The sequence below is a fragment of the Lepisma saccharinum genome, chromosome 5 (genome assembly GCF_977018435.1).
Source record: "Lepisma saccharinum chromosome 5, izLepSacc3.1, whole genome shotgun sequence".
Lineage (NCBI taxonomy): Eukaryota > Metazoa > Arthropoda > Insecta > Zygentoma > Lepismatidae > Lepisma > Lepisma saccharinum.
Window position 1 is genome coordinate 37904774 of NC_139233.1, and position 27747 is coordinate 37932520.

The following is a 27747-nucleotide window of genomic DNA, read 5'->3' on the forward strand; positions in this document are numbered from 1 at the left end:
CTCCAGACCGCATGGGTGCCAAACCTGTCTTTTTTCTGGCCGTGCGTACATGTGTGAAAGCATACGTGCTTCAAGCAAATAAGTGCGCATATACTAACCATGTTACGAGTTTTTCTGGCGCTTCTGATAATTGGTGAGTGGCATTAATTTCTTACTTTACATTTATTTGTTGTCTCAAGGTGGATGCATGCAGGTAGGTCTATGGGGAATTTTCGTGTGACGTTAGTTGAATACTCGTCGTACGTTTGTACTAAATGATAATTATGCAAAAATACAGAATGAAAACTGAGCTGCTTATGTCAACTTCTTTCATTATAAATATTTGAATTGCATAGCGCTCATTTTCTTAGCGCACACACACACAGAATGTGCGAATTAACGGTGGGTTGCCGGGCATCTCCACCCCCCAAAAAAGTTATATCCCTGGCAAAATAAAATTATTTTTATCCTTGTCAAAGAAAATGAGATCAAACCATGTTGTCTTAAATTTGTAACAAAAGCAATAATTGAAAAATCATTCGTGTCCATTTAAAACTTCCTTGCCGGAAAGTATGCATCCTTGTTGATAACACGACACATTCTGAAACTGGTCAACTTTACCGAGCAGGCTGTTTTCCACTTAAATTTTCATGGCATAGTGCTGATATTTTACATATATTAAAGTGTTCACAAGAAACTTGTAGGTGGGTTACGTGGGCGATAAGTCAAACTTTCGGTTTTACTAGTTCAATAGCTCTGTTTGTGTACGTTTTCTTCAAATGTAAATGTACTAAATGTTTCTAAATTACGTGTAAATATTAAGATTTAATGACCTAGGCTAGAGTTACTGTTCTAAGGTACTTAAAACTGAAAGGCAATAGTTTAGTTCACTAACTCGTAACATAGAGCTACAAATTTGCATACTCAAAAAAAAAAAAAAAAAACTACTACTTTCCGAAATGAGATCACAAATACGTCATTGAATTGGCATCCCACCCCTCCCCAAAGCAAAAAGCTTAATTCGCACAATGCGCACACGAGATGATATCTGTAGAGGAAGATGAGAGGGATTTTCTCCCCTTAGATACTGCATCCCCCCCTATGGTTGCAAACATTTGACTCTTTTGGGGACCTTATGTAATTATAGCAGTTGTCCTCAACCATCGTGTGACCGCGGCCAGGTAAATTAGTTTTTCACATGACGACTGGCCGGTCTCAACATACTTTTCGTAAATACCTTTTCCACGTTTCAAAGTCCACACTAACATAAGTTTTAATAATTAATTGAGAAATAATCGAGAAAACCGTCAAATATAAAATTACATTTAATTAGTTTATAAATCAGTGGACTAATGCAGTAATGTTGCACATTGTAGCTAACCATTAAACTAATTTGTGCTGATTATTATCCATTTTTGATCAAAAATTTATAATATTATTCAGTGTAAAATTGATTATTTTATTATTAAATTGATTGATTGTAATTATGCACAGAAAGGTTAATCTAATCGGGAGTGGATCTAAAGTGTTTATCCGAACCACTATGTGCCTCTGTCTGGGTCCAAGGTTTTCGACACAATTACGAATATTATTCCTTCTCAGAATATTTCCAATGTTACATATTTATTCACAAAAAATGCTTAGAAAAATAAAATAATAAATTCCAGAACCTCTCGCGCCCCGGCGGCTGAGAAACACTGGTTCATAGAAGAATGGGCCTATTCTTGATTAAATTAGTATATTTTACGTCACCTTTCTTCCATGTTAAGGTAATCGCGGAGGTGCGGATGAATCAATGGTGATGAGATGGAGGAGGAGATACTCACAGATGCACATGTGGACATGAGAACACATTCTCTCCTCACCCCCCTTTACTCAGGGAATTTTATTTGTTTTGGGTCAAAGCACCAAACAATACCAGGGGACATAGAATCCAGTCACCTACTTTAAATATGAGCTTCTTAGATTGAAGTCTTTGTTAAGGGAAAATCGACAGTCACTTTGTTTTGACAGGACTGGTAAAATGAACATGTAAGCTTCTCAATAAAAGAGCATTTTTAAAATTTTATAGATCATTTCAGGACATTACTGCATTTTTTATAGAGTACTTTCGTATTTTAGTGTGCATTAAAATCGCAGTCTACGCTCTGTTGTAGAAATAATATAAGGCTTATCGCCTACCATCATGTTCCTTCACTTTGTCTTTATGCAGGGCGAAGTTCAAGAATATAATCAAACGCCAATTAAGTACACGACAATGTCTGTTCCAGCCTCGGTACGATAAGAGGAAAGGTGAACGAAACATAAACTCTTATCTTTGCCGTCTTATGGAAACTCGCTAACGGAACACATTTAACCTTTGCGAAGTAATATTTTCTCCTTAACTTTAATTTAATATTATTATAAAATAGTTAAAATAAAGTTCTAATTAGTAGAGAGTTGAGTACTTTCCGAAAACGTTACCCTGTATATTACACCCGATATTTAACTGAAATTGTCCAAATGCCTTGCATATTTGTTAATTTGCATCGCTATTCTGCTACTTTTGGCTAATCTCGAAAATGAGGATGAATGCATGCATAGGCAAGAGTTACTCGTTCACTTCAAATAATCCACATTCAAATTGAAGAGCATTCACATTCATTAGGTATGTTATTTTTCTGAGAAATGATTTTATCATTATCCAGAACTAAATATTCGCACTACAATCTTGATCTTGATTGTTCGAAGTAACGAATTATAGTATATACGTTTACAGAAAGAAGATGCAAATATTTAGCCTTTATTGTATTGTAAATACTCATGACGAATTGATTTGAGTATATTATGTACAAATTATTCTCTTACTTTATACGGTAACACTTTACTATACCGGAGACGGATTTCTTCAAATTTACAGGAGAAAGTACTTGCGCAAATCATTTTCTGTAGCGTTGTTGATGTTCAGGAATGTAGTTTTGATCCATTTTAATGCGAATACATGTGGTTTTCTACGAAAATCTATTTCCGATGCGCTATTGCTGCTGCCGCCATTTGCTTTCTGCACGAGAGCACAATACGCGATATTGCTTCTGCTACAAGCCGATGTTGTCCGTATATGCTAAACTGGACGAAAGGAGTGCTAATGGAACCTAACAGGCCTAACCTAACCTAGTAGGCATACCTCGTCCCCGTGATGGTTCGTGGGGCTATCGTGAATTTTTGGGCTAACATCAATGGTTTTTGGGGCTGCCCGTAGATGGTTTGTGGGAAATAAGGAACAACAGTAAGTACTCGTTAATGTAATAAATAGACATTATTTTCGTTAGAAAATCATTATTTCACCTAAAGAAATGTTCCGCAATGCAGAATAGTACGTTAGCAATGTAAAAAATTGCGAAATAAATCATTGATAGGTGTCTCCGGTATAGTAAAGTAGTTCCCTTTATACAATGGTGTATCTTTTTTTAGAAAAATTATTTATTAGTAATTCTTCCTAACATTCAACACCTGTGACGACACTAGTGACATCTATCAGCCGAAGTTAACCAACTCCACCTAGACGTGAAAAGAAAATAATTTGCAGAGCTGTTTTTTTGCGATATGGAGACAAGTTAAATAAAGAAAGTCTGGTGGAAACCTGTCATATTTATTTGCCTAGAAGGCGAACAAACTTTTCCTGCCAGATAACAAAAAAACAGCTGCTTTCCTAAATAATCATAAAAAGGGTTACTTTTGCGTAAACAGGCGCTAGAAAACATCGGTCTAATCGGCTGTAATAGAAAAGCGGATATGGAAGGAAGAATCGTACTTCTGGTTGCAATTTTTTGCAATTTCGCAGGTAAACAAGATATACTTTCAATCTTAATTGCGTAATCTATGTAGCTAGATGTGGGGTAGGGATGTGTAAAATAGGTTGCCAAATCTCGGTAATCCCCACACCAATGATCTTATCGTAAAATTTTATGAAAAAATCTCCTCTGTTTAAATAGATATACAGCGGACTCTTTCTTATTCGAACTCTAAGGGGACACGAAATAGTACGAATTATACAAAATTAGAATTAAATTAGCTAAGTATAAGCTTCTAGTTTTTGCCTCAAATGTACCACGTTAAGAATAATGCCTGGGTACCTGGGGGAAACCCTGGGGGGTAAATGCGGTCAGGGGCGTGATGCTGATCACATCACCCCCACTCATGACCGGATCAAGAAAGTGTGGGGCGTTACCCCCACACCCCCTATACGCCTTCATGGCGTTGTGCTAAGCACAGGGAAGCACTTTACCTTTTTTGCCTACTTTCCTTGATCTCTTGTATGTAAAATATTTAGTGAGGAAAGAAGGTCTCTATGTATGCATGTATTGTGTATTTTTCTTGTTTTGTTCCAATTAGATGCGTTAAATTGATGAAGGGGTACCCACAAAGAAGCGCTCGGAAATACTTAGCCTGACTGCAGCTATCATCCTTTATGGCCAAATTTATTAACACTACTTCGTTACACTTCAACTACTTTCAACGTAAATTATCACATACACTTATGTTTGATGATAAGTTGGATGAATTGATTTTGTGTTTTGAGTTCACTTTATGCACAGTAAGGTCAATTGGGACTGGACCTACAGCTTAACGTAAGACCCGAACCATTATGTGCCTCCACTGGGAATCGAACCTGGGGCTCTTTAGTTACAAGACGATGACGTCACCATTGCGCCATCGGGGAGGTTCATTTCATTGTGAAAATACAGTATGTAAGTTAATACCTATAATGTTATGTTTATATATAGATAATATTGTATATACCTTTTTTCATTGACTATAACATGCAAATTTCGATAGTATATATTATGTGATGTAACTGGTGTAAGGTAAATCAATCAATCACAAAGTATTTTACATGTTAGTCCGAAATCGGTTGACTGAAATCAATAATTAAAAAATCTTGCTGCAGGAAGTTTTCTTCTACATTTAATTTAAATAGTAGCGTTGTTAAAACTTCACAATGTGACTGGCTATAGCAGCGTTGCTACAAGTAGCACACTACTTAAGACCACTTGTTTTACAAAACACTCCCTTTTGGTTTCGTTCGGCATTTTCTCTCATTCTGTATTTCACTCGAATACTGCGCCTTTATGTAGACATTATATTTTCTCTTGCAGCGATTATATATCTGCTCGTTGATCAGCGCCAAGGTAAGATTGTGAACTGAATGTTTTAATCGGGTTGCACGGTTAAGTATGTCCCGTACTGGCTTGTGAACTTGACAGTCGAAACAGGGAGAATGTGCCTCATATTAAGAAATTCTAAACTCGAAACTGTTACTCGTGCGTGTTTAACGCTGTGTTCTTTGATTGTTGCTTTTTATTCGAACACTTAACGTCAATTTTGTGGTTCTTTTTAGTTCATTATGACGATGAGATGAAATAGGAACAAACACAATAAGATCAGTATTGAAACAAAGACATTAAATACGTCATATGTGTGCCATGGGCTGACGGGTAAGGTGACCCTCCCACCACATAATTCTACAAGAAATGTGTCATTTTGTACTTTTAGATGTTCTGTACAAAATAAAAATAAAGAGTCCTCACTGAAAATTTAGATCTAAATTGTCGAATACTTATAACAGTTGACTATGCTTGACGAAGTTTCAACTTGAAACTCAAGAACTGTAACAGAAAGAATTGCGAAAATCGGCACAACGTTAGACCATTTCAACACCAATGTAACGGCTTTCAGATCAACTTTCCAGGTGACCTGGGTTTTGCACACGGATCCCAAAATATGTCAATTGACGTCAATGTGCATAATTGTTTCGATTTGAGTGAAACATTAACTGCTTTATTGATTGATTTTTTTTTATTTTACCTACTTTTTTCTCCCACTTTGGGCTAAAGTGAAAGGGGATAAAAAGAAACTGTTGAAAGGACAGTCGCAAACATACATGGACAGAACACAGCGCAAGTTCCACAGAGGATTACACTGACTGCGAGTGTTGACATTTGATAAGATTATAGAGAGAAATATATCAAAGCAAGTTTGCAGGTGGGCACTTGCTCCTCCTGAGATATCTGAAGAAAAACTTCATGTAATTCGAGTGATGAGATTGCAGCTTGAAAACTTGGATGGTGGTTGCCATGAAACTCCCACGACATGACAGCAGAATAAGTGGTCTCTGTGCATCGTGAAAAAGTACAAAAAAAGCAAAGAACTGTTCATCAATAAATTGATAGATGTTTATGGAAATAAAGCAAGTCTAATCCAGTTTCTATTTAAATAGTGGACTCAACTCTGAACTTCAGAACAGCGTCAAAGGTATTTTCAATTCAATTTAATTTTTATGATTGGTGAAAAAATAATGAGACGTATAAGATGAGTTTTTATAACTGAAGGGCAGGCAGTTTGGAGAAAGGTGTGGAAGGAGACAACTTCCATAATTGACAGACTTCATAGAAGAACTTCCCAGTATTATCTGCCAAGAATCTGAATTTGTCTACAACTAACCGAAACCCATTTGTTTCGGTTATAAGTTTTCAAAATGATTTCCTGTGTGCAACTAACAACATAGATCTTTATGGATTTCAGAATACTTCGACATCAATTGATTCCAAGTTCGCTTGAAGTTCGTCCAGTCCCACAAACTCTATTGCTTAACTCTCTCTCCAGTGCGTATCTTGCGTTCCTCCATGCCCGCATCGATGTGTCGTCCTGATTGTCCTCAGTAAGTCTGCTCACGTGATATGGGTTGAATAATCCGTTTATTACGTCTTCATGATAGATTCCGCACGCAAATAATATTTAGGCCAGTAATTACGCTTTTCTAAAGTTTATGTTATATGTCCGCTTAATAGTCTACAATGCTGGCTGAATGTTTTTTCTCATAGACTTTCATTGTAAATGTTACACTGCAATTAACTGAAGCGTCTGGGTGAGATAGTGCCACAATTTTGCACTTGACACAGACTTTCAAGTTCAAACATACCTGCAAATCAGCGTTTACACTTGGAATTTCTTCTGACACGCGTACTTTGTAGTCTAATCCGTCGGGGAAAAGCCTTTCTTGGTAATGTCCATCTCCAACGGACTTTCATGTCATTTCATCTGAAATGTATTGCAAGTGCATGGTGAAAATCAGTGACGGCGATTAGTGGGGACAAGGGGGGTAGTTGCCCCTTCACTTTTCGAAACTTTGCCGTCGCACTATGCTAAACCTTATATACAAAGGGGGGTGGCTCTTTGCCACCTCCAGTTTTGGCATCTTGCCCCCCGGTTATGAAAATTAATCGCCGCCACTGGTGAAAATAAATGTTGCCCAACCGTTTAAATATTAGTTATCCTTACCAAGGAACATGTATAGGTGTATGTATGGATATATGTAGTAGTATATGCAGTGGCGTATTCAGGGTGTTTTTTGAAGGTTGAGGAGGAATTCCACCCTTCCGGTTAATACTACCCCCTGACTTGTTGCAAAATTTTGTCTTTGAGGAGAATGTTTTATTTACAGTGGACTCCTTTTTAATTCTAACTTGAATAATTCGAGCAGTTGTTCATTCCCTTGAAATCATCTTTAATGATACATATTGTTGTTAATTCGATTTTTGGATAACTCGAATTTTTCGTGTCGCCTTGAAGTTGAAATTAAAAAAATAAGCCACTGTATAATACCTTGATGCCTCGAGAGAGAGGTGGTACTAGAATTCCCCATTCCGCTGGAAATTCTTCAAATATCACTTTTAAGAAGAACCGAAGCTTGAGCTTCACCCGAAATAAATCGACCAATCTCTCAAAAAGTATCTCTTACCCTCCTCCTTCTGGCAATTTGGAGGGTTAGGGAGTACCTTCCCCTTCCCTAAAGTAGGATTCCATATGTCCAGTTTTTGCAATCTCGTAGAAAGATGTTTCAATCTACGTAGTCTTCTCAGAGAATTATGAAAAATATTCTATAATCATTAAGGTACTCAAAATACCTATATCAGAAATTCATATTAAACTTACATTGACATCTATAAGTTCATATATATTTATAAGTATGTCCTCTCCTTCCTAGGGGCAGCTGGGGAAGAAGTTGAAGAAATTTCCTCCAATGCGATTGGCTCACAGGGAGAAACTCGAGGAGTGTGCAGAAATGGCAAATCCGATGAACTATGCCCGGATCCAAACATTAAATATTATTTTTATGCGTAAGTACAAATTAAAATTGCTTTTAATATTTAAAGAAAGAAACGTATAATTAAATGCATGGCTTACTCTCATTAGAAAGGTAGCCCTGAATTTATTTCGGAAATAATAAGTGGATTCTATTTATCAAATGGTGATTTTTCACTGCACAGATGATAAAACCAAGAATAACAGTGTAGCTATGAATGAAACTCTTATGTTCCTCTCATGACAAAGCGCATTAGTAAATGTCTGTGAAGATTTTTTACGTATATTACCATGTGGTTTTTAAAACATAGCTGTGCTCAGTTGATAGAATAGAGATGGGGTATTCCATATTAAAGTGCACATGAAAGTATTTTTTTAAAATTAAATGAAATGCTCTAATTTTATTCTATATTATGATCTTGGATAAAAAATCATATTTTACATAATTAAGTTAGAATTGATTGATTGGTGTTTTAAGTCCACTTTATGCACAGTAAGGCTAATCGGGATTGGACCTACAGTTTAAATTGGGATCCGAACCACTGTGTGCCTCCACCGGGTATCGAACCCGAGATCCCTTAATTATAAGGCGACGACGCTACCACTGCGCCAAGAAAGAAGAAGAAGAAGAAGATGCAGTAACGAACGTTTGTTTGTGCTACTCAAATTTGTTTAATTTACTCAGTTTTTGTGTCTATACTGGATATTCCTGTTATAAAACAAATGCAGTAAGTACTGTAGATTATATACATACATGAATCAATCGAAAATAGTAATGTAAAGTTATATATTTAATCATTTCTCGTCGTTCAATACAATGTAAACAAAGAACAGCAGTCTCAACGACAAGTGTAGTCACATCGTTTATACAGCACGATTCGAGCACAATCGTTCGGCATGAATGCGTGTGCGGTGTGTTCGAAACCTGTTTCGAGGCAAGAACTTTTATCAAAAATACAGTGTACCAACTGTGTTAATTGGTTTCATACGAAATGTGTTCAGCTGAAAGACGCAGATGTAGAATTTATAAATTATACGAAACAAGTATGGCGCTGTAAAAATTGTGTAAAGGATAGACGCAGTAGTATATCTCTTGAAAGTGTTTCGGAACCAAATGAAATGAGTCAGCCGTCTATGATGGATGTATACAAACTATTGCAAACGCTATCAAAGGAAGTGGAGGAACTGAGGAAGCAAAATAAAGAGACAGAGCGGGAATTGAGCAAATCATTGGATTATGCTCATCAAAAACTGGATGAAAATGTTGATTTAATAAAAAAAGCAATCCGAGACCATCGCCACATGTCTTGGACAGGTAGAACGGCTGCAAGAAGAGAACACTCAGCTCAAGAAACAACTTCAGGAGACGCAGTTGCAGCTTGATGAACTTGAACAATACGGGAGAAGAAATACAGTGGAAATTTTCGGAATTCCCGAAAACCCAAATGAAGATCCTTATGAAATTGTGAAAAATGTAAGACGGGCTCTAGATATGCAAGTGGAAAATGAAATGATAGACACTTGCCATAGGTTAAGGAAACTTCCCTATCAAAAATCAGCAGGTATTATTGTCAAGTTTGTAAGGCGGGCAGATAAAGAGAAAATTGTACAAAAACGAAAGGTTAAAAGGAATCTTAATTGTACTCATATAGGATTTTCTGGTAATGACAGTGTATATATTAACGAAAGCTTAACACCTCTTCGTAAGACAATATATGGTCAAGCAAGAAAAATAAAACGAGAGAAAAATTATGCATTCTTGTGGGTTGACAGTTCAGGTACCATTAAACTAAGAAAAAGAGAAGGCGACAGGAATGTTTTTGTTTTAAAGACAATTGAAGATATTACTAAATTGGCATGACTCTAAATGGCTTCCCGAAATGACATTTCCATTTACTATCAAAATGTTAGAGGTCTAAATACAAAAACACAAGAGTTTTATGTAAATAATATTGTGAATAGTTACGATATAATTGTTATTACTGAAACTTGGTTAAATATTGGTGTATACAGTAATGAATTGTTTGATGATAACTATAGTGTGTTCCGACATGACAGGATAGAAAATAAGAGAGGAGGAGGCGTATTAATTGCTATTAAGCATAATATAAGATCTGATAATATTATTCTAGACAATAATAGGGATATTTTATGTGTAAAAGTAAACTGAAATAATAGAATATATTATGTAATTGCTGTATACTTCACCCCTTCTTCAACTCTGAATGATTATATATCGTTCTATGGTCTGTTTGAAGACTACGAAGAATTGCAAAACAATAACATTATTGTAATTGGTGATTTTAATCTGCCGAAAATTCTAGATTCCAACTATAACCTGCAAACAGGTGGAACTTGTTACAGAAGTTTGGACAATTTCTTGAATCTTTATAACTTACATTCTATTAACAATATTAAAAATCACAATAGTAGAACCCTAGATTTAATTCTAACAAATGTACATAACAATATCATCGTAAATACGGATGAGATGCCTCTTGTCAAGGAAGATCTTCACCATCCGGCTTTAATATTAAATGTGCATTTTAAAATATCAACAAATGTGTTGAAACGAAATCCAGTCGAAATATTAGATTTTAAGAGGGCAAACTTTTTAACATTATACGAAATGTTACGAGACATAAACTGGGCTCCCATTACTAGCATGTGTGAAGTGGAAGAGACTATAAAATATTTTTATGAAAATGTGAACTCTGTATTTCATAACACTGTACCAAAGAAGAAGGTCCACAGAAAATGCAAATACCATCAGTGGTTTACTGGAGAAATTATTAAAAGTTTAAAACTTAAGGAATATCATAGAAAACGCATGAAATACGCGGATGATAGTAAAACAAAATATAGAGAAACTCGCAAAAAGGCAAAGGCAATTATAAATAAAGCATATCGTATGTACATTAAAGAAACCGTGGAAAGCATTAACAATAATATAAAATCTTTTTGGAACTATGTACATAATAAGAAGGGTAGAAACGCGTATTCAAATCAAACTATGATACATGACAACAGAACTTTACAAACAAATCAAAGTATAGCTGACAGCTTTGCATCATACTTTCAATCTGTTTATGCTGAATATCCTAGCACATACGAAATTACCGACGAAGTTAAATTAAATGTATCTAGTTCACTCACTAATTATGGGATCACTGACAAGGAATATTGGTATGCAGTAAAAAAATTAAAACCGAAAAAATCCAGTGGACCAGATGGAATTGCTCCATATGTAATTAAGGCTTGCGCCGAAGTGCTTCAGAAACCATTATGTTTTATTTATAATTTAATAATGAAGACACAATGTTTCCCCAAGATTTGGAAATTAACTAAAGTCTGCCCAATCTTAAAATCAGGTGAATGTACAAGAATTGAAAATTATAGACCAATTGCTGTAATATGTGCACTTGCTAAAGTGTTAGAACAAATTTTATATGCAAGAATATTCAAACATGTCAAAAACTACATAAGCGATTGCCAACATGGGTTTTTTCCAGGTAGATCTACCACAACCAATTTCGCAAATTTTGTGCAAGATGTATATAATGCATTCTATTGTAGATCTGCTGTACACACAATCTATATTGACTGTGCTAAAGCTTTTGATAAAATCAACCATGATATTCTTCTGCATAAACTATCAGGCTTTGGTTTGACAAATAATATTTTGAATTTACTGAAATCATATCTTCAGGGTAGGAGACAATATGTAACTTACAAAGAATCAAAGTCATGTGAATATACTGTAAACTCCGGTGTCCCACAAGGATCTAATCTAGGACCTCTCTTATTTATTTTGTACGTAAACGATCTACCAACTTGTGTTAAGAACTCACAAATTCTTTTGTATGCTGATGATATTAAATTGTACAAAGTAATTAATGGTCTAGACGATACAATAGATCTCAAAGAAGATATAGATAAACTATATGATTGGAGCTGCTTAAATGATCTCACATTTAATACAAATAAATGCTACTTTATGCAACTAACGAATAAAAGAAATAATTTGAGGTGTACATATTCAATTTGTGGTAAATTACTTCCAGAGGTGAACCTAATCAAAGATCTTGGTGTTTTCATTGATTCTGCTTTGACCTTCAAAGAACACATATTATATATGGTAAATAAGGCCTACAGATCACTGGGTTTTGTTATAAGGAATTCTAGATATTTTAAGAGTATACATTGTATTACAACTCTATATAATAGCATAGTAAGAAGTAGACTTGAATACGCATCCGTTATTTGGTCTCCATTGTATAGATCGTACGAAAATAGCATAGAAAGAATTCAGAAAAGGTTCCTAAGGTATCTATTTTACAAGAAATATGATATGTCCCCACGACAAAATAACGTGAATTATAATAATCTGCTTGACATATTTGGATTTAAGAGTCTTAGTAATAGGAGGAAAATATTAGAACAATTGTACTTGCATAAAACAATTAACGGTGTCTTAGACAACAGCTCCTTTCTCGGTCAAATACAATTCAATATAAGAAAAAATAATCTGCGTAATAGAAATATTCTAACTTCTAAAATTTCAAAAACTCAGAAATATAGAAACTCACCAATAAATAGAATGTGTCACAGTTACAATATCCTTGTTGCAAATAACCAATGTGTAGATTTTTCACTTCCATTTGACAGATATAAAATAATAATTAGATTCAGTGCTATAGAAACTCTGATAGAATATAGATTGTTTAATATAAATGTTACCATTTACAGTGTGCAATATTTGTGAATTACGTATAAACCTCTTGCCTAAATGTATGTAGATAAGTGTATATATATCTCATGCGTTACGTATGTTGTATGTTATATGTATTGTACAGTGGCATCCATGAGTATTACTGTGCAAATTGTCCACGACTATTTTTATTAATTTTTATCTTGCATCCTATGTGTTTCTAAGCGATAGATTTTTATGTATGCTGGTGCAGAAGTTGCCTGCAGCTTGTTTTGAGTTTTCTTTTAATTTTTGAAGCTCTTATTGGGTCAAATAAAATGCACGAACACGGTGATGGACAATTTGTAGGGTAATACTCATGGATCCCACTGTACGTGAATGAATGAATATGTGTTTGTATATTTCCATGTAATTTCTATTGTATTAATCAAACACAGTGTACGCCTTCTGTAATTGGAGGTTCAATCCTCTGTAGAAGTGCAAAGCATAAATAAATAAATAAATAATTAAGTTAGAAGGTAGAAGATATTTTACATATTGTTAGTTAATTTTAACTTTTTGACATACTTTTGTTTTGTATTGTCCACCCGTGACACCAAGAAACATTTAATTTCTTCTTTAACTGTTAAATTTCCCTTTCAACTCCACTAGAATATTAAAAGGTCAATTACAGTCTGTCATTGCCTTAAATGATTTATTTTTTCATAATTTGATTATTCACAGAAATTTAAAAAAATGTACTATTAAATAAATAGGCAGTGTTTTATCTGTCCTACCAATTGTTCAAATTTTGCTATGAATCTGGCTTAAACAACAGTGTTTAGTTTCATAAATTCATTGCACAGAAACTGTAAGAAAAATGTTGCTTAGCTATCAGTTAAGCAATGGAACACCCCAGAATGGAATGCCCCAGATACAAACAAACGGTGAGAAGAGAAAGAATAAGTTGACATAGTTTTCCTTATACCTGTCCATGGACGCTAGCAATTTTCCAAAAATGAAAAAAAAAAAATAATAATAACGAAAATTTATGTCGTACGTCATCGAGAGGGACAAAATGTTTTAAGGTACAGAGAAAAAAATATGTGAAAGAAGCTGTAGAGATTGAGAGAAAGAAAGAGTCATAAGAGATGGAGGGAAACAGAGAGAAGAGAAATAAATAGGAGAGCAGAGGAGAGAGTAAATGATCAAACAGAGAGAAAGGCTGTCGAAAATAAGCAAGAGACAGAGAAAAGGCGTTATAAAGAAACGAGAAAAAGAAAGTAAGGAAGGTAAACATACAAGCGAGGCGGTTAAGAGAGAGAGCGTGAGCGAGAAAGAGCAGAGAAAAGAAAATGGAACGAGAAATGGAAAGAAAATGAGGAAGGAATCACGAACAAAAAGGTACTTACATTGAGAGACTGAAAGTGGAAGGCAGATGTAGAAAAAAACAGAATAAAGGTACAAATACAAGAAAAGAAGGGAAGAATTAGTAGAAAGTTTCTTTTTATTATTCTAGAAGATTAGTTAGTAACCCCTATGACTCTGTGACTGTATGCTTTCTCGTTCATTTAGTTTTCTAATTGTTGTTTCAGAATTCATTGATGTGTGGACTTGCACTGCACAACGTTAAGCGCACAACGAACTAAAAATTCGACTGCTTCACATTTCTAACGAGCTGGGGTGATTCATTCAACAACCAGTGTGTTTCATAACCTTTAAAACTCCTAAAATTTTTAATACATTTAGCCATTTCAGACTTTAACAGTTCTTATTATCTTCAGGAACTCCTCCTTCCGTATTCCCGTTACGGAAGAGAACGTAACGGCGCTGGAGGACTACGGATGGACATGTTCTAAGATCAACACCGTTATCATTCACGGGGGTGGCAACGACGAAACTACAGTAGTTATGAAGCTATTGGTAGACGGTAAGTTATATCCGCAAGAATTTTACAAAGTAATAGATTTAAACGCCTTGTACACGATCAAATAAATCATGAACATGTTCTTGAATTGAACGCTTAAGGGAAATGACGTCAGAGACAACGCCATTTTTCTCATTGGATCAAGGTTCGGTCAAACAATTTCTGTTTAGGAATGGTTCTAATTAACGCGATCCAAGCCTGACTGTCAACCAATCAGAGCACATGCCATTGAAATCGATTATCGAATAGCGGCCTCTAGGTCACGAATGCAGGTGTGATGGCGGCCGCGTGAGATGTATACAATGTATCACTTCACATTTTTAAAAGACGATAACTCTTCAACCGAGAGGTACAGTGGGATCCATGAGTATTACCCTGCAAATTGTCCATGACTAATTTCATTAATTTTTCTCTTACATCCTATGTGTTTTTAAGCGATGGATTCTTATCTACGCTGGTACAGAAGATGTCAACAGCTTGTTTTGAGTTTTCTTTTAATTCTTGAAGCTCTTATGGGGCCAAATAAAGTGCATGAACATGGTGATGGACAATTTGCGCGGTAATACTCAAGGATCCCACTGTACCGGGTGATCCGTTTGAGATGTCAGAACGTTGTAATACAGGGTCCGGCAGAGGAGTTAGATAGTTTTGAAATGTGAATAACACACTTAATTTTTAAAAGGTACAGAAATGTATTACTACAGAAATACAGGTTATTGTATGCCATTTTTATTTCCCACGACAGTTCGTGTAAAAAAAACGATGCCTTCAATTTATTTGTATAGACATTCGAAGGCCTTTTTCCTTTCCTTTTAAATGACCTACGAAAGATCTTGAGTCAGCGCTTTGTCCGTTTAAACAATTGAAAGAAATTCAAATCAACAATCGGCGATCCGGTGAGAAATTGGTGGCCTGCTTAACTGTTTGTCAGCCAAGTAAGCATGGAGCCCTGGAATGTGCAACATCGAGCGCTTGTTGTGGAGGGATTCTTCAAGGCTGGAGAATCTATATTGAAAACGCAGAGCAGCATCTTTTTCAACGTCATTTTCATGTGGCACGCCATGGGTTCCAACACGGCCAGGTGGTGACCTATTCATAGCTGATGCTGTAAATCTGAAGTTCTGCACCCACGCGAGGATAGTGTTGCAGCTGGGTACACGCTATGGCGTGCCACATGAAAATGACATTGAAAAAGACGCTGAGTTTTCAATACAGATTCTCCAGCCTTGAAGAATCCCTCCACAACAAGCGTTCGATGTTGCACATTCCAGGGCTCCATGCTTACTTGGCTGACAAACAGTTAAGCAGGCCACCAATTTCTCACCGGATCGCCGATTATTGATTTGAATTTCTTTCAATTGTTTAAACGGACAAAGCGCTGACTCAAGATCTTACGTAGGTCATTTAAAAGGAAAGGAAAAAGACCTTCGAATGTGTATAGAAGTAAATTGAAGGCATCATTTTTTTTTACACGAACTGTCGTGGTAAATAAAAATGGCATACAATAACCTGTATTTCTGTAGTAATACATTTCTGTACCTTTGAAAATTAGGTGAGTTATTCACATTTCAAAACCATCTAACTCCTCTGCCGGACCCTGTATAAGAACAAAGGATTAAGTTTCGAATGAGTGGAGGTTTACAGACTTCAGCCACATGGCGGCGCTAATGTTGATGGTAACAAAGGTGGTGATCACGGCACATCAGCGCACACAGTATATCGTATGGTATGCGAAATTTTCTAGTATTACATGCATGCTACTGCCGCCACGCAGCTGAAGTCAGTAAACCTCCAATCACTCGAAACTTACATCCCTTGTTCTTATATTACAACAAGCTGCTCGGAGATACGTACATTAACCTCTTGTGTATAAAGGTTTACTTTTCTGACATCTCAAACGGATCACCCGGTATAACGTTTCGTATTAAATGGTTTTAGATACAAAAGAATGGCGCTGATAAGATACATACTTTACAGCGTATACTATACACGTGTGGAAGAATATTTTAGTTTTTTCAATTGTAAACACTTTGCACTCACCATAGATGGTATAACTCGCTGTGCCTTTCGTACTGTATGTATTAGACATTGTAATCGCAAAAGCAAACCGAAATATGTTCCATGAAATGCTGTAAACTACGTACTATCTGCTGTAAGATTTTTTGAAGCATTTACTTATCATTTATGTTAGCAAAAATGTTAATGGAAATGCTTCCGTCTAAAGCGGACTGGAAAAAATACATCAACATCACACTTGTTTCGAGTTTCTAATATGTCCTACTTCTTCCTTTGGAAATAAAATTATGTCTGTTACTGCTAATCGCTATTCGATGTATTTCTTTTAATGCGTACACACTGCCATTTTTTGGTCAAATGTGAACTTACCCAATTTTTCTTTGATGCTGTACATGAGCAATTTCAGACCATTCAAGATTTCCAATAGGAACGCTGTTCAATGACTTTCAATTGCGTTCAATTCAACGAGTTGTTCATGTTTAATTTGACCTTGTAAAAGGCACTTTAGAATCTTTGTGAGGAATTATAACTTCGAACAGAATAGATAGTGATTGTAAGAAAATGAAAATTGATTAATAACCGCGAGGGGCTGAGTAGAGTCCTTCTCTGTTAGTCGCAACCAATGACGTAAGTGTACAGGCGCTAACTGGAAGAATCCATTGACAAGATAGGGGTAACGGCTGTAAGTGGAACAAAAGGGAGACAGGTCAGGCGCTGCTTTCCCTCTCCCAGCCATGCAGAGCACTCTGTAGAGGTGAGTGCGCACACGCAGATCTGCTTGTGCCCTGAGTGAGAAATCAGTGTTCGTAACCTTAAATGAATTACCCTGAAAATAATATAAAGTGTTTACAAACGCAAGATATAGTATCACTGGAATTTCGTAATGAGTATATGTACAGTATGTTAGGTTTAATACATAAGGCACATGCTTTTTATCAATATTATTTGTACAATTTTACTAGACTCACTGAAATGTATCAAATATTTTATATATTTTCTTCCAATAAAATCTAAGATACTTTGAATTCGTAAAATATAATTCGCAAATATGATGTTTGGAATAATAATATTTTTAGGCGGGGTGAATTCAGCAAATATATTGCAAAACTTACCCCATGTTATCCATTTGCATTTTGCTCTTTGAGAAAACTTTCTTGAGATCTTTAACAACAATTTAAGAGGGTAAATTAATAGTTGCATCCGATCACAAGATTCGATCAATGACGAGCCAAGAGACCAAGAATAATACGACAAATGGTTGTGTAAATTGATGCATTTTAAGTACATGCATTATATTGTATGCATTTTCGTTGGTGTGTGTTGTTGCTTTGTAATCAATGAATTCCTAGTGGAGACAAAATGGTTCGGATCCCACTTCAAAACTGTAGACAAACTTTTGCATCAGAATTGAATTCAATAAATAAATAAATAGAACCAGACAAAAAAACAACACAAAAGTTAACTAATGTTTCATATTTCAGGACACTTGGACAACGGTACTTATAATGTCTTTGCCGTCAACTGGATATACTACGCCAGCGGCGCCTGTTATTTTGGGGCGCTTAAAAGCATGTATCCAGTTGGTAAATGCGTGGCCAGTTTTGTGAACGCCCTGCTTGACAAGTGCGACCAGAAGCCGGTTCGCCTGGTTGGCCACAGTTTGGGGGCACACGTCGCTGGTGCTATAGGGATCAGCGTCAGAAACAAGTGCTCAGTCTGGATTGTAGGTAAGCCATATGTATAGGCATATTTAGTTTCTTAACCCGTAACTTGTGGCATATCCTATTTTCACGCTATCTTGGGGGCCTCCTCGATGGCGCAGTGGTAGCGTCGTCGCCTTGTAATAAAGGGATCCCGGGTTCGATACTCGGTGGAGGCACATAGTGGTTCGGATTTCACTTTAAACTGTAGTTCTAGTCCCGATTAGTCTCACTGTGCATAAAGTGCACTTAAAACACCAAATCAAACAACCAACACTATCTTGGATGTATTTTCTACCCCGATCAAAAAACCAGGTGAAATTTTCCAGTCTGTGTAGAATATGGATATCAAATTCATTTTTTAAACACATATTATAGTATTTCATCATTAAAAACATAAAATAAAATTATTTTCTGGAAAGGAAAATACACTGTTAACAAATTTGTACTTCTAGGAATTTCCTGAACATGGTTTTACATCATGATAAACACGAAATTGAAACACATAATATAATAATCAACAAAACGTAACATCAGGACATTGAAGTGTTTATCTTTGCATAAAGATAAACACAATTATTACTAAAAATGTGCCAACTGTTTATATTAATTTTAATATGAGAGTGACGTTAGCACTCGAAACCTTGGAAGACTTTCCGATATTCTCGTAATATTAGATCCAAGCATTTTATAAAAATGACATTATAAGAAACTAAATCCTAATTATTGTACCGAGACCGAGATGGCCGTTTAAAAGTCGAGACGATAACGAGATCAGACACTTCGAGACATATCGAGATGAGGCCTCTATAGAATCGAAACGAGGCTTACTGTCGTAGATTTTGGTAACTTTTCGCATAAACCAAAATACTTTATTATACGACTGATTTAGACATGCCAATGAAGATTTAAGGACAGGTGATATATTTTGTTCATCGTAATAGCAAAATCAATCCAATAGCGGTGGATTTTTAGATCCTTTGCAGCGTGGTTCGCGCATATTGGATAATATGTCTCTTTCGTTGTTTTGTAGAATCGAAACGAAACATCAAACAGAAACAGGTGTCATCAGGTGGCAATGATTCAAAATGTTTTTGTTTCTCAAAGATTTCGGTGTAGAAATGAAGAAAATAATGCCAATGTGTAAGTTAATTTTATATTTTGTTATAGGTTATACATAACCACAAAATACATTTATTTAAATTTCTACTTAGTAATAAATCAGTAATTCTCGTTACTTTTGACTAGCTTATTTCTTTTTCATGGGCATACAAGCACATTAACTTATTATAAAGGAATATCTTTCCAATCAATTTTTCTTACAGTATACGAATATTTTCATTACTTAAAGAAATGAAACGAAAACGCTTCAGAAATCCATAATTCTTACCGGTGAACAGAAAATTAAGGTATTGCTGCACCTTTGGATTTTTTTCTTTAACATTCAGAGTAAAGAAAGAAAATCTGATATAGAGTCATGATTATAGTAACAAATATTGTTGTTTTTTGTTACTACCATCGCTTTTCTGTCACCGCGACGATGAAGATGAGTGATGATTGGAGACTCGCCGGGATTCGAAACCGGAATCCCTAGCGCCTTAGCTCGCTGTGCTAACAACTCCCACACGAATGTAAGCAATTGTAACAAATGTAATTGAGTAAGATTAGTATTAATTTACTGATTCCTGTATCGAAACAGAATGTGTCTGAAGTGAAAGAAAAAAAAACAAGAAAAATAATTTTTATTCGCCCCGAGTATATTCAGAAGAAGTAGGTAGGTGTTCGGGACAGGAATCTAAAATAAAGAACAGTCCCGACTAAACTTGAGAGATCATGGCTGTCTTCGCCCACAAAGCAAAGAATATATTATTGTTGCTTTTCATTGTTGTTCGATGCAGGTACGGATCCAGGGATCATTCTTGATGGGTCACTGGACAACAGATATCGCCTTGATGAGGACGATGCTTGCTATGTAGAGACAATCGTCACCAACTGCGATGGATATGGGAACACGTGCGACATCAGAAGCGGTGGACTTCAGTTCTGCGTGAACGGAGGGAAATTTCAAACCGCATGCGCAGGTATGTAGTTGTATTTATTTCAAAAAATATATATATCCTGGACCCGATGTAGTACATCACTGTCACTAAATTAATCTGGCAAATGGAGATGATTGGTTGTTCACTCACATGCTTGTTTACGTCGCAAGTTGTTTTTCTCGTGTAACCTACGGCCAGTTATCCTGCTAGAACATTAAATAAAAATCAATTACACTCCCAAACATATAGGGTAGGGGCATTGATGGATTTAGCAGGGATGACTAGGAAGTGATATTATTGTTATATCGAAACAACAAAGAAAAAAGGGTTCGAGCAACATGAAATAGCTCCTTTGAGTAACATCGTTTTTAAATCTATCGAGAGTTAACGCAACATCTGGTAGGTCCTCAGAGAATAACATAGTGAAAGAGAATGTAATAAATGTTCATAGATGGAGAAAAGCGGAAGAATTCAACTAGATCATCCTTCCTATGTTTGTGATAATTTCGAATGACGAAGTGAATTCCTAAGCTTACTCCTTTCCTTTTTAATTAATGGTAATCTAATACTGTAGAATAGATGTTGCCTTGTCCAAGTGATATTTTTGTTCGATTCTCGGTGTAGACATTGATGCTCATTATTACCAACAATTCAGCATTTCTATTTATTAGATAAAGAAATAGAAAAACAGGAATTTAGATTTTACATTATTATGTTCTTCATGTATTTGTGTTAGTGGAAGGCAAGAGATCAAAATAAGTAAAAAGTACTGGACTAGTAATACCAATTATAAATTGTGACATCTGTGGTTAGAACTTGGAATTACGGATGCTTAGAGATAGAACTGCAGGAATACAGTGTTAGTCAATTAAGGACGACACCAAGAGCAAGCAAAGATGGCTGGCTAACTTTGAAAACAAAGAAATGAAAACTTCATCTTGAAAAACATGTATTCCTTGTGTGCTCTTCACTATACAAACACTTTTACTTCAAAGGAAAATTTGGAATGCAAACTTGTTAAGGGTCTTCATTCAATACGACTGTAAACTGCATTAAAGTTACATTATGATTACATTATAAATGCAGTACATATATTTTACCTGCCCGCACACAATTATTGGGTTCCGTTTTCATCATTATTATGAAATAAATTTAAAAATGAAAGGCCTTTTCAGTTCTTACGGCGGGCGCTCTAGAAGCTGGCAAGGGAAGTGGGGAGCGGGGAATTCGCCGCAGACCAACCAGACTACAGAGAGATATAACGTGGCGAAAATAAGTACTACGTGTAACTCCTTCTACAGGCTGCTGCGTTTCTTATAGCGCTGGATTGGTCGCTTCCCCGTTCCCGGCTTTAAGCGGAACGCAGACATGGAAGCAGGCCCAAAAAATTATATTTGTACCTCTTCGAAATGATTGATTATGAGTTTTAACAGCCATTACAAACGTACAAAAGTGAGCAACATCAAAGGAATTGCTTATCTGAGACCCACAGAGCTGTTTAATACATGTTTCTACTTGCACCTCCTTTTGCTTTTGGATTCGTCCGCTCGAGATACTAAGTACCAGTAACTGTAACTGAGTTACGTTTTAAAGTTAGTAATCTGTAACTCGGTTACTTTTGGAACAATTAACTCTTAACTGTAACTCAGTTAATTTTAAAAAGTTACTTTTAAAAGATTGTGTTTAGTGATTAATGGCTTATAAATCTTCGCAATCTCTTAACTCTTTGTAAATTGTGTTAAATTAAAATTGGGACATATCTGGTAAATATAGTTGTGAGAGAGTGTACTATATATGATAAATTATAAATCAGAATTTCGAGATGAGGCAGAATGAATAGGGAAAAAATGTGCAACTGAGATTGCATACTAATCTTCTATTCATGCAAGAGAACACCCAACACGTTCCATGACAGGAAAACGTTCATGTTTACAAGGAGGATTAATTTGTATGCGCTCTCTGTCGATTCAGACAGTAAAGGACGACCAGCGAGAATGAATGTAGTAAGAAAGATTCCAGCATGTCAAGGTCATCCAGTTTTTGCCTGATGAAAAGTAGAGCAGGAGACAGTGGCGTAACTGACCCATGGTAGATGGGAGGAAGGGTGCCTCGAGACCAACAAATGATAAAAGAGAGATTGGAAAATGTTGACTTCCTTATATATTTTAAATTGTAGAACATTATTATTAGTTATATAATCTGGACAGCTGCTGTTAACTATTGATGGCCTATAATTATTCTTTACCTGGTTTCAAAAATATATATATATATATATATATTCGTGAGGATATTCTAATGATGTATTTGGGTCCAGAACTTCGTTAGTCCGCAGAATTCAACCCTGAGTGAAGGAGGCTGACACGTGAGCTGCCATCTGCTAAGATCACCCGTTGCATCCCTACGAAAGTTTGAATCTCATCGTCGCGTCCACAAACATCACAAGGAATCCACCCTCACAATAATAAACAAACACACTTTGACCCTATAGATATCTTTCTCCCTCTCTATCGCTTCCATTATTTCTTTTCCCCTTTTCTCCGTTCTAAGCTTCTTTTTTTCTCTCTACCTGCCGTTCTATCGCACACTTTATTTCGTTTATTTCTTCCTCTCAGTCTGTCTGTGTGTCCATCACTTCTTTCTCTTCTCGTTCCATTTAAACATTTGCTCGTATACCTTACGATGACATGTAAACCCTATGTAAGGAGGAATTCAATGTATCTCGCTCATTTCAGGACACGTACAGTTAGTTATTCATAATGTTGTTCGTACTGGGCAAACATATCGACAGAGTCGGATTTGCTAAAGAGTATTTACATAAGGATCAGGGGTTTTGGGACAACGTAATCTTGTCCGATTAAACCAAAACAAAGCTGAAAGGATCAGATAGTGTGTCCAGAGTGTGGAGGAAGGCAAGTACGCAGGACAATGTTGCCAATACAATTCCTACGGTAAAGAATGGTGAAGGATCCATTTTGATCTTTGTCAACTAAAAGAGTTGCAAGTCGTTGGTGGAATCATGTACAAACATGTCTGTAATATTATCCTTAAGAATAACGTGAAAAAAAGTGCTCAGCAAATGGAGTTGCCACGAGTGTTCGCATTCAAGCAGGATAACGGCAGCAAACATACTGCTCAATTCAACAGGGACTGGTTGATTTTGAATGTACCAAAGCAGTTGAAAACACTAGTTCAAAGTTCGGATCTGAATCTGATTGAGCGTTTATGGATATTTTTGTAGAAACGTGTCCATAAACATGAGTGCAAGTCACAAGAACATCTGAAGAGCGCAGTCGCTTAAGATTGAATCACCCCAGACATCTGCAAGACCTTGGTCGCTCTTATGCATAGAAGATGCCAAGCGGTTATTAAGACCAAGGGTTATTTCATCTGGCTATTAAACTGTCACATTTTGTAACATTTTTCTGTTTTTTTTTTCTGTTTTCATTGCAAGTGTACGAACAGAAATGTGACTTAAAATTAGTCTATTACACGAAAATGTATGGCTTTTCTATATTAATAAAGTTTATGGGGGAATAAACGATTGTAAATAAATCACCATATGTGTTATAACTACATGTTGGGAGAATACGTACTGTACTAAGGCTTGTTATAATTTTTGCTTTCTTTTCCTTCTCATAATTCATCTGTACGAACAACATTGTGAGTGACTGTATAAAGAAGACCCAGCATAGAAGATTTTCTGAAAACGTCCATGTCACTCACTTGGGAAGTAAAGTAGGGGAACCCGTCACTGATCGCACCTTTTTGCTTTATCTTTCCAGATAAAGGGGTGAATCTCTGCTCGCATAGGCAAGCCATCTGCTACCTTGTCCATGCTCTAAGGAACGCAACGGAGGCCCCGTACGTCGGCTACAGAACAAGCTTCAACGACTGCTCCGCCGCTGCTCCTGGGACATGTTCCGTATTCAGTAACGGTTCCACTGCTGCCCTGGGTGAAACATACCCTCACAGGTATTAACACAGGAGTTAACTCAATAGCCTCGTCTAGTTCGCTGCAGTTTTGTTTTTACACTATACTCTGTCCTAGCTAACTGTGGAGCAGGCAGACGAAAACAAGTATCTGCGCAAGTAGTGACGAGAGATGGCTCCTCCAATGAACACGTAAGAGGAACGGAATTACGTGGAGTTGAGGAAAGCGAATGCAGTTACCAGCCTTCCCATCAGCATCTACTGCTTCGCTCTGGCCACTTGATTTCCCAGTTAGCTGGGACAGGGTATAGGTGTAGTGCAGGTGTACCCCGGTGTCAGGCTCTTGCAGGGAAATTGCATTCAACCAAGTAGATGAATAGCGGTGTTCGAGCTCAGAAGATTCAACAACTGCCTGTCCGCAGCTTAAACGTGCATTTGATTAGTTAGCACTCACCAGGTGATCATACACCACACATTACACCGCTCCAGAACGTAGTCCAAACACCAAATACACTACTTGACACCAAATCAACAGAGCTGACGAGTCGGTGGTGTACCGTGCAACCAACTAGATGCGCGATTGCGGGGTGAATCAAAAAGTGCGGCGAACTAGACGGGACTAATATGCGTGTGTGTGTGTGTCATTTGTGAAGATAATATGATGAGCAACACTGTCCAGATGACCAGGCGAACCACATAGCCGCTCCATGCAGGGATATTCCTGGAAAGTTCCCACCTGAAATCCCACGGGAATCGATCCCGTTTTTCTTGTGTGTCAGTCAGACGCTCTGCCAACTATAACACTGCGGCACTGATATACCTATATATGTGTTTGTATGTGCATTGCTTTAAAGAAATTCTTTGTACTTCTTGTTCAGTGGTACTCAAATTTGAGATGGCAGCGTTTGATTGGCCACACAGAGTTTAAATCCACTTTATGAACAGAAAGGCTAATTTGGACTGAACCTACAACTTAAAGTCTGATTCGAACCAGGAACCACCATGTGCCTCAATCGGGTATCGAACCCGAAACGAAGCCACTTAATTACAAGACAGCGACGTTACCACTACGCAACCGGGGAAGCCTTTACACAATTTGATTCTTGCTTACTTAAGCTATCAGTACACTACCCAACAGAAAAAAGGGTGATGGCAATGGGAATGTTGTATCAGTGCTAAGAACGATGGCGTACACAGAATAGAAATTGCCTTTTTCAAGGCCTTGTATACAGTGACAAATGGTCTGCATGACAAGAACATTACTGAAAAATATCGTTTGTCTTGGTTGTCTGTGTTGTAAAGAATCATTCATTGTTATAAGGAACATTGTAGTTGTTATTTTTTGGGAATAGCCGATACCGATGCATATGTATTTAACGATAACGGGCGAGACTTTGCCGGCATTTTGGCCTTTCACAGACCCGCAAAAATCCAGCGGGACACTTTCGTCAATATAATTATCCTGGAAATTATGCAAAATTCAAAGTACATTTTTATTTTGTACCAGTTTTGTACGAAAAAACTAATTTTGTGAATTTAATATTCTGATGTAATTGTTGAATATTTTAAAGCAAAAAATCTTGGTAAATTGATACATAGTTATAATGTTAATCGATATTTTGAAAAACGTTTTGTAGCCATTATATTCTTTAAGCATCGGTATCGGTAGTGAGAGTATCGGCATTTGTATCGGTTCAAAGCGGTAACTGCTCAGCCTTAGTTATTATGATTATTACTGGTATAAGACATTTTCATATTACACACTGTTCTCTTCTTTTTCAGCGAGAAGGGTATATACTGCCTAGATATACCCGAAATCGATCTAGCTTGTGGGGCATGAGCCGAGATCAAATTATACATCGCTTCAGTGAAACGCATTTTTGTTCACTTCGACCTACAGTACAAATCACGAAGAGAATTTAGTCATATGCCGCAATGGCAAAGTGTAATAGATGATATTTATATTGAAGTAAAACAAAGCATTATTCATAACCGTTTTGTTGTTTTTGTATGGGAAGTATTTTATTTTGCGTTCCGGTTTATGACGTGATTTCAGGAACACAAGCATGTGGCAATAGATCGAAAAGAAGGATGCCAATATGGAATGTATTGTAGTTTTCTACTTTCAAGTTCAGCAGTATTTAGAGAATGGTCATATTGGGATTGATTTTAAACGTCTGTTCAAAATACAGGTATTCTGCAAAAAAAATACGATCTATTTTGCTCATAGTAATTGAAATCGATATTATTTTCTTTCCGTGCATTTTTTTTTCAGGATCGTTCATTACAGTACACAAGTTGCTAAATAAGACACACATTACCCGAGGAAAAGTACACTTGATTTGGATTGGAAGTGCATATTATTTAAAGTACTACACATCATAAAAGAAACCATCGTTACACTATTTTTAATCACAAAGATTTGTATGCGTTAAGATATTAGGCCAACGTCCAATGGCAAAGATATTAGAAAGCAAATTGCTCATTACTATATTCATTCCATTTCATTCTAGCTACATCCTGTGTTGTATTAAGGTTTGGAATTCTCTTTATGTGAAGCAGATGTCCTCTATTGGCGTTTTATTTCAGTTCATGATCACTAGATTGTGGAAAACAGACTGAATGAAAAATGGTGATGGACAGTTTGCCTACTATTTATTTTGTCGTTGGGGAACAATCAGCAGATAGATAGAATCAGGCAAATTGTCCATCGCTATTTTATTGCTTTCTTCTTCTTCCTTCTTTGTGTTTTTATTAATAGATTAATAACAGGACATGTACGTACTCCAGCACATTTAGGAAAAATAAATATTAAAACTCAAGAAAATTGTAAATGTGGGACTAACAATCCTGATGCTCAACATTTATTTCTAGAATGTCCAATTTTTTCAGATCAACAAATCACATTCTACAAAGGTTTACAACGTTTAAAAACTCCATTTCCAATATCATTCTCATCCATTCTAACAGATTTATCCCCTTCATTAATATGCATGCTGTATGCATATGCTCGGAAATGTAGACTCGAAATATAAAGTGATTTTTATATATATATGTATATATAATTAAAAAAATAAGAAACAGCAAAAGTACAAAAAAGTGAATTATTCATAACTAACTAACTAACTAACTCCCTAGCCTTCTTAAACCCGAAGGTTCATGGCTGCAGCAACACAGGCCTTCCATCTTTCCCTATCTTGAGCAAGATCTATATACTCTTTTCCATCCCTACCGATTTCCCTTAGGTCCATCTCCATCTCAACATTGTCCCTTCATCTTCGTCTTGGCCTTCCTACAGGTCTCTTACCATCAGGTTTCCCAACAAGAATCCTGTAAACACCTCTT

The 27747-nt window shown here is 36.3% G+C and overlaps 1 protein-coding gene across 1 annotated transcript; it reads left to right on the top strand.

Moving 5' to 3' along the window:
- On the top strand, positions 1-26386 carry LOC145988331 (phospholipase A1 2-like). The gene is made up of 7 exons (XM_083123198.1): positions 1-133; positions 8003-8135; positions 14575-14720; positions 18215-18460; positions 20332-20514; positions 24255-24444; positions 26185-26386. The coding sequence occupies exons 1-7, from the start codon at positions 100-102 to the stop codon at positions 26240-26242; spliced, it is 990 nt and encodes a 329-aa protein (XP_082979324.1). The 5' UTR covers positions 1-99; the 3' UTR covers positions 26243-26386.
- The last annotated feature ends 1361 nt before the right edge of the window (positions 26387-27747 follow it).

Bases quoted from the DNA above. Each gene is read 5' to 3' on its own strand.
- LOC145988331 (XM_083123198.1), top strand. From the start codon at position 100: ATGTTACGAGTTTTTCTGGCGCTTCTGATAATTG. The intron at 14,721-18,214 runs GTAAGTTATATC...TTCATATTTCAG, and splicing joins TATGAAGCTATTGGTAGACG to GACACTTGGACAACGGTACT. The intron at 18,461-20,331 runs GTAAGCCATATG...TGTTCGATGCAG, and splicing joins GTGCTCAGTCTGGATTGTAG to GTACGGATCCAGGGATCATT.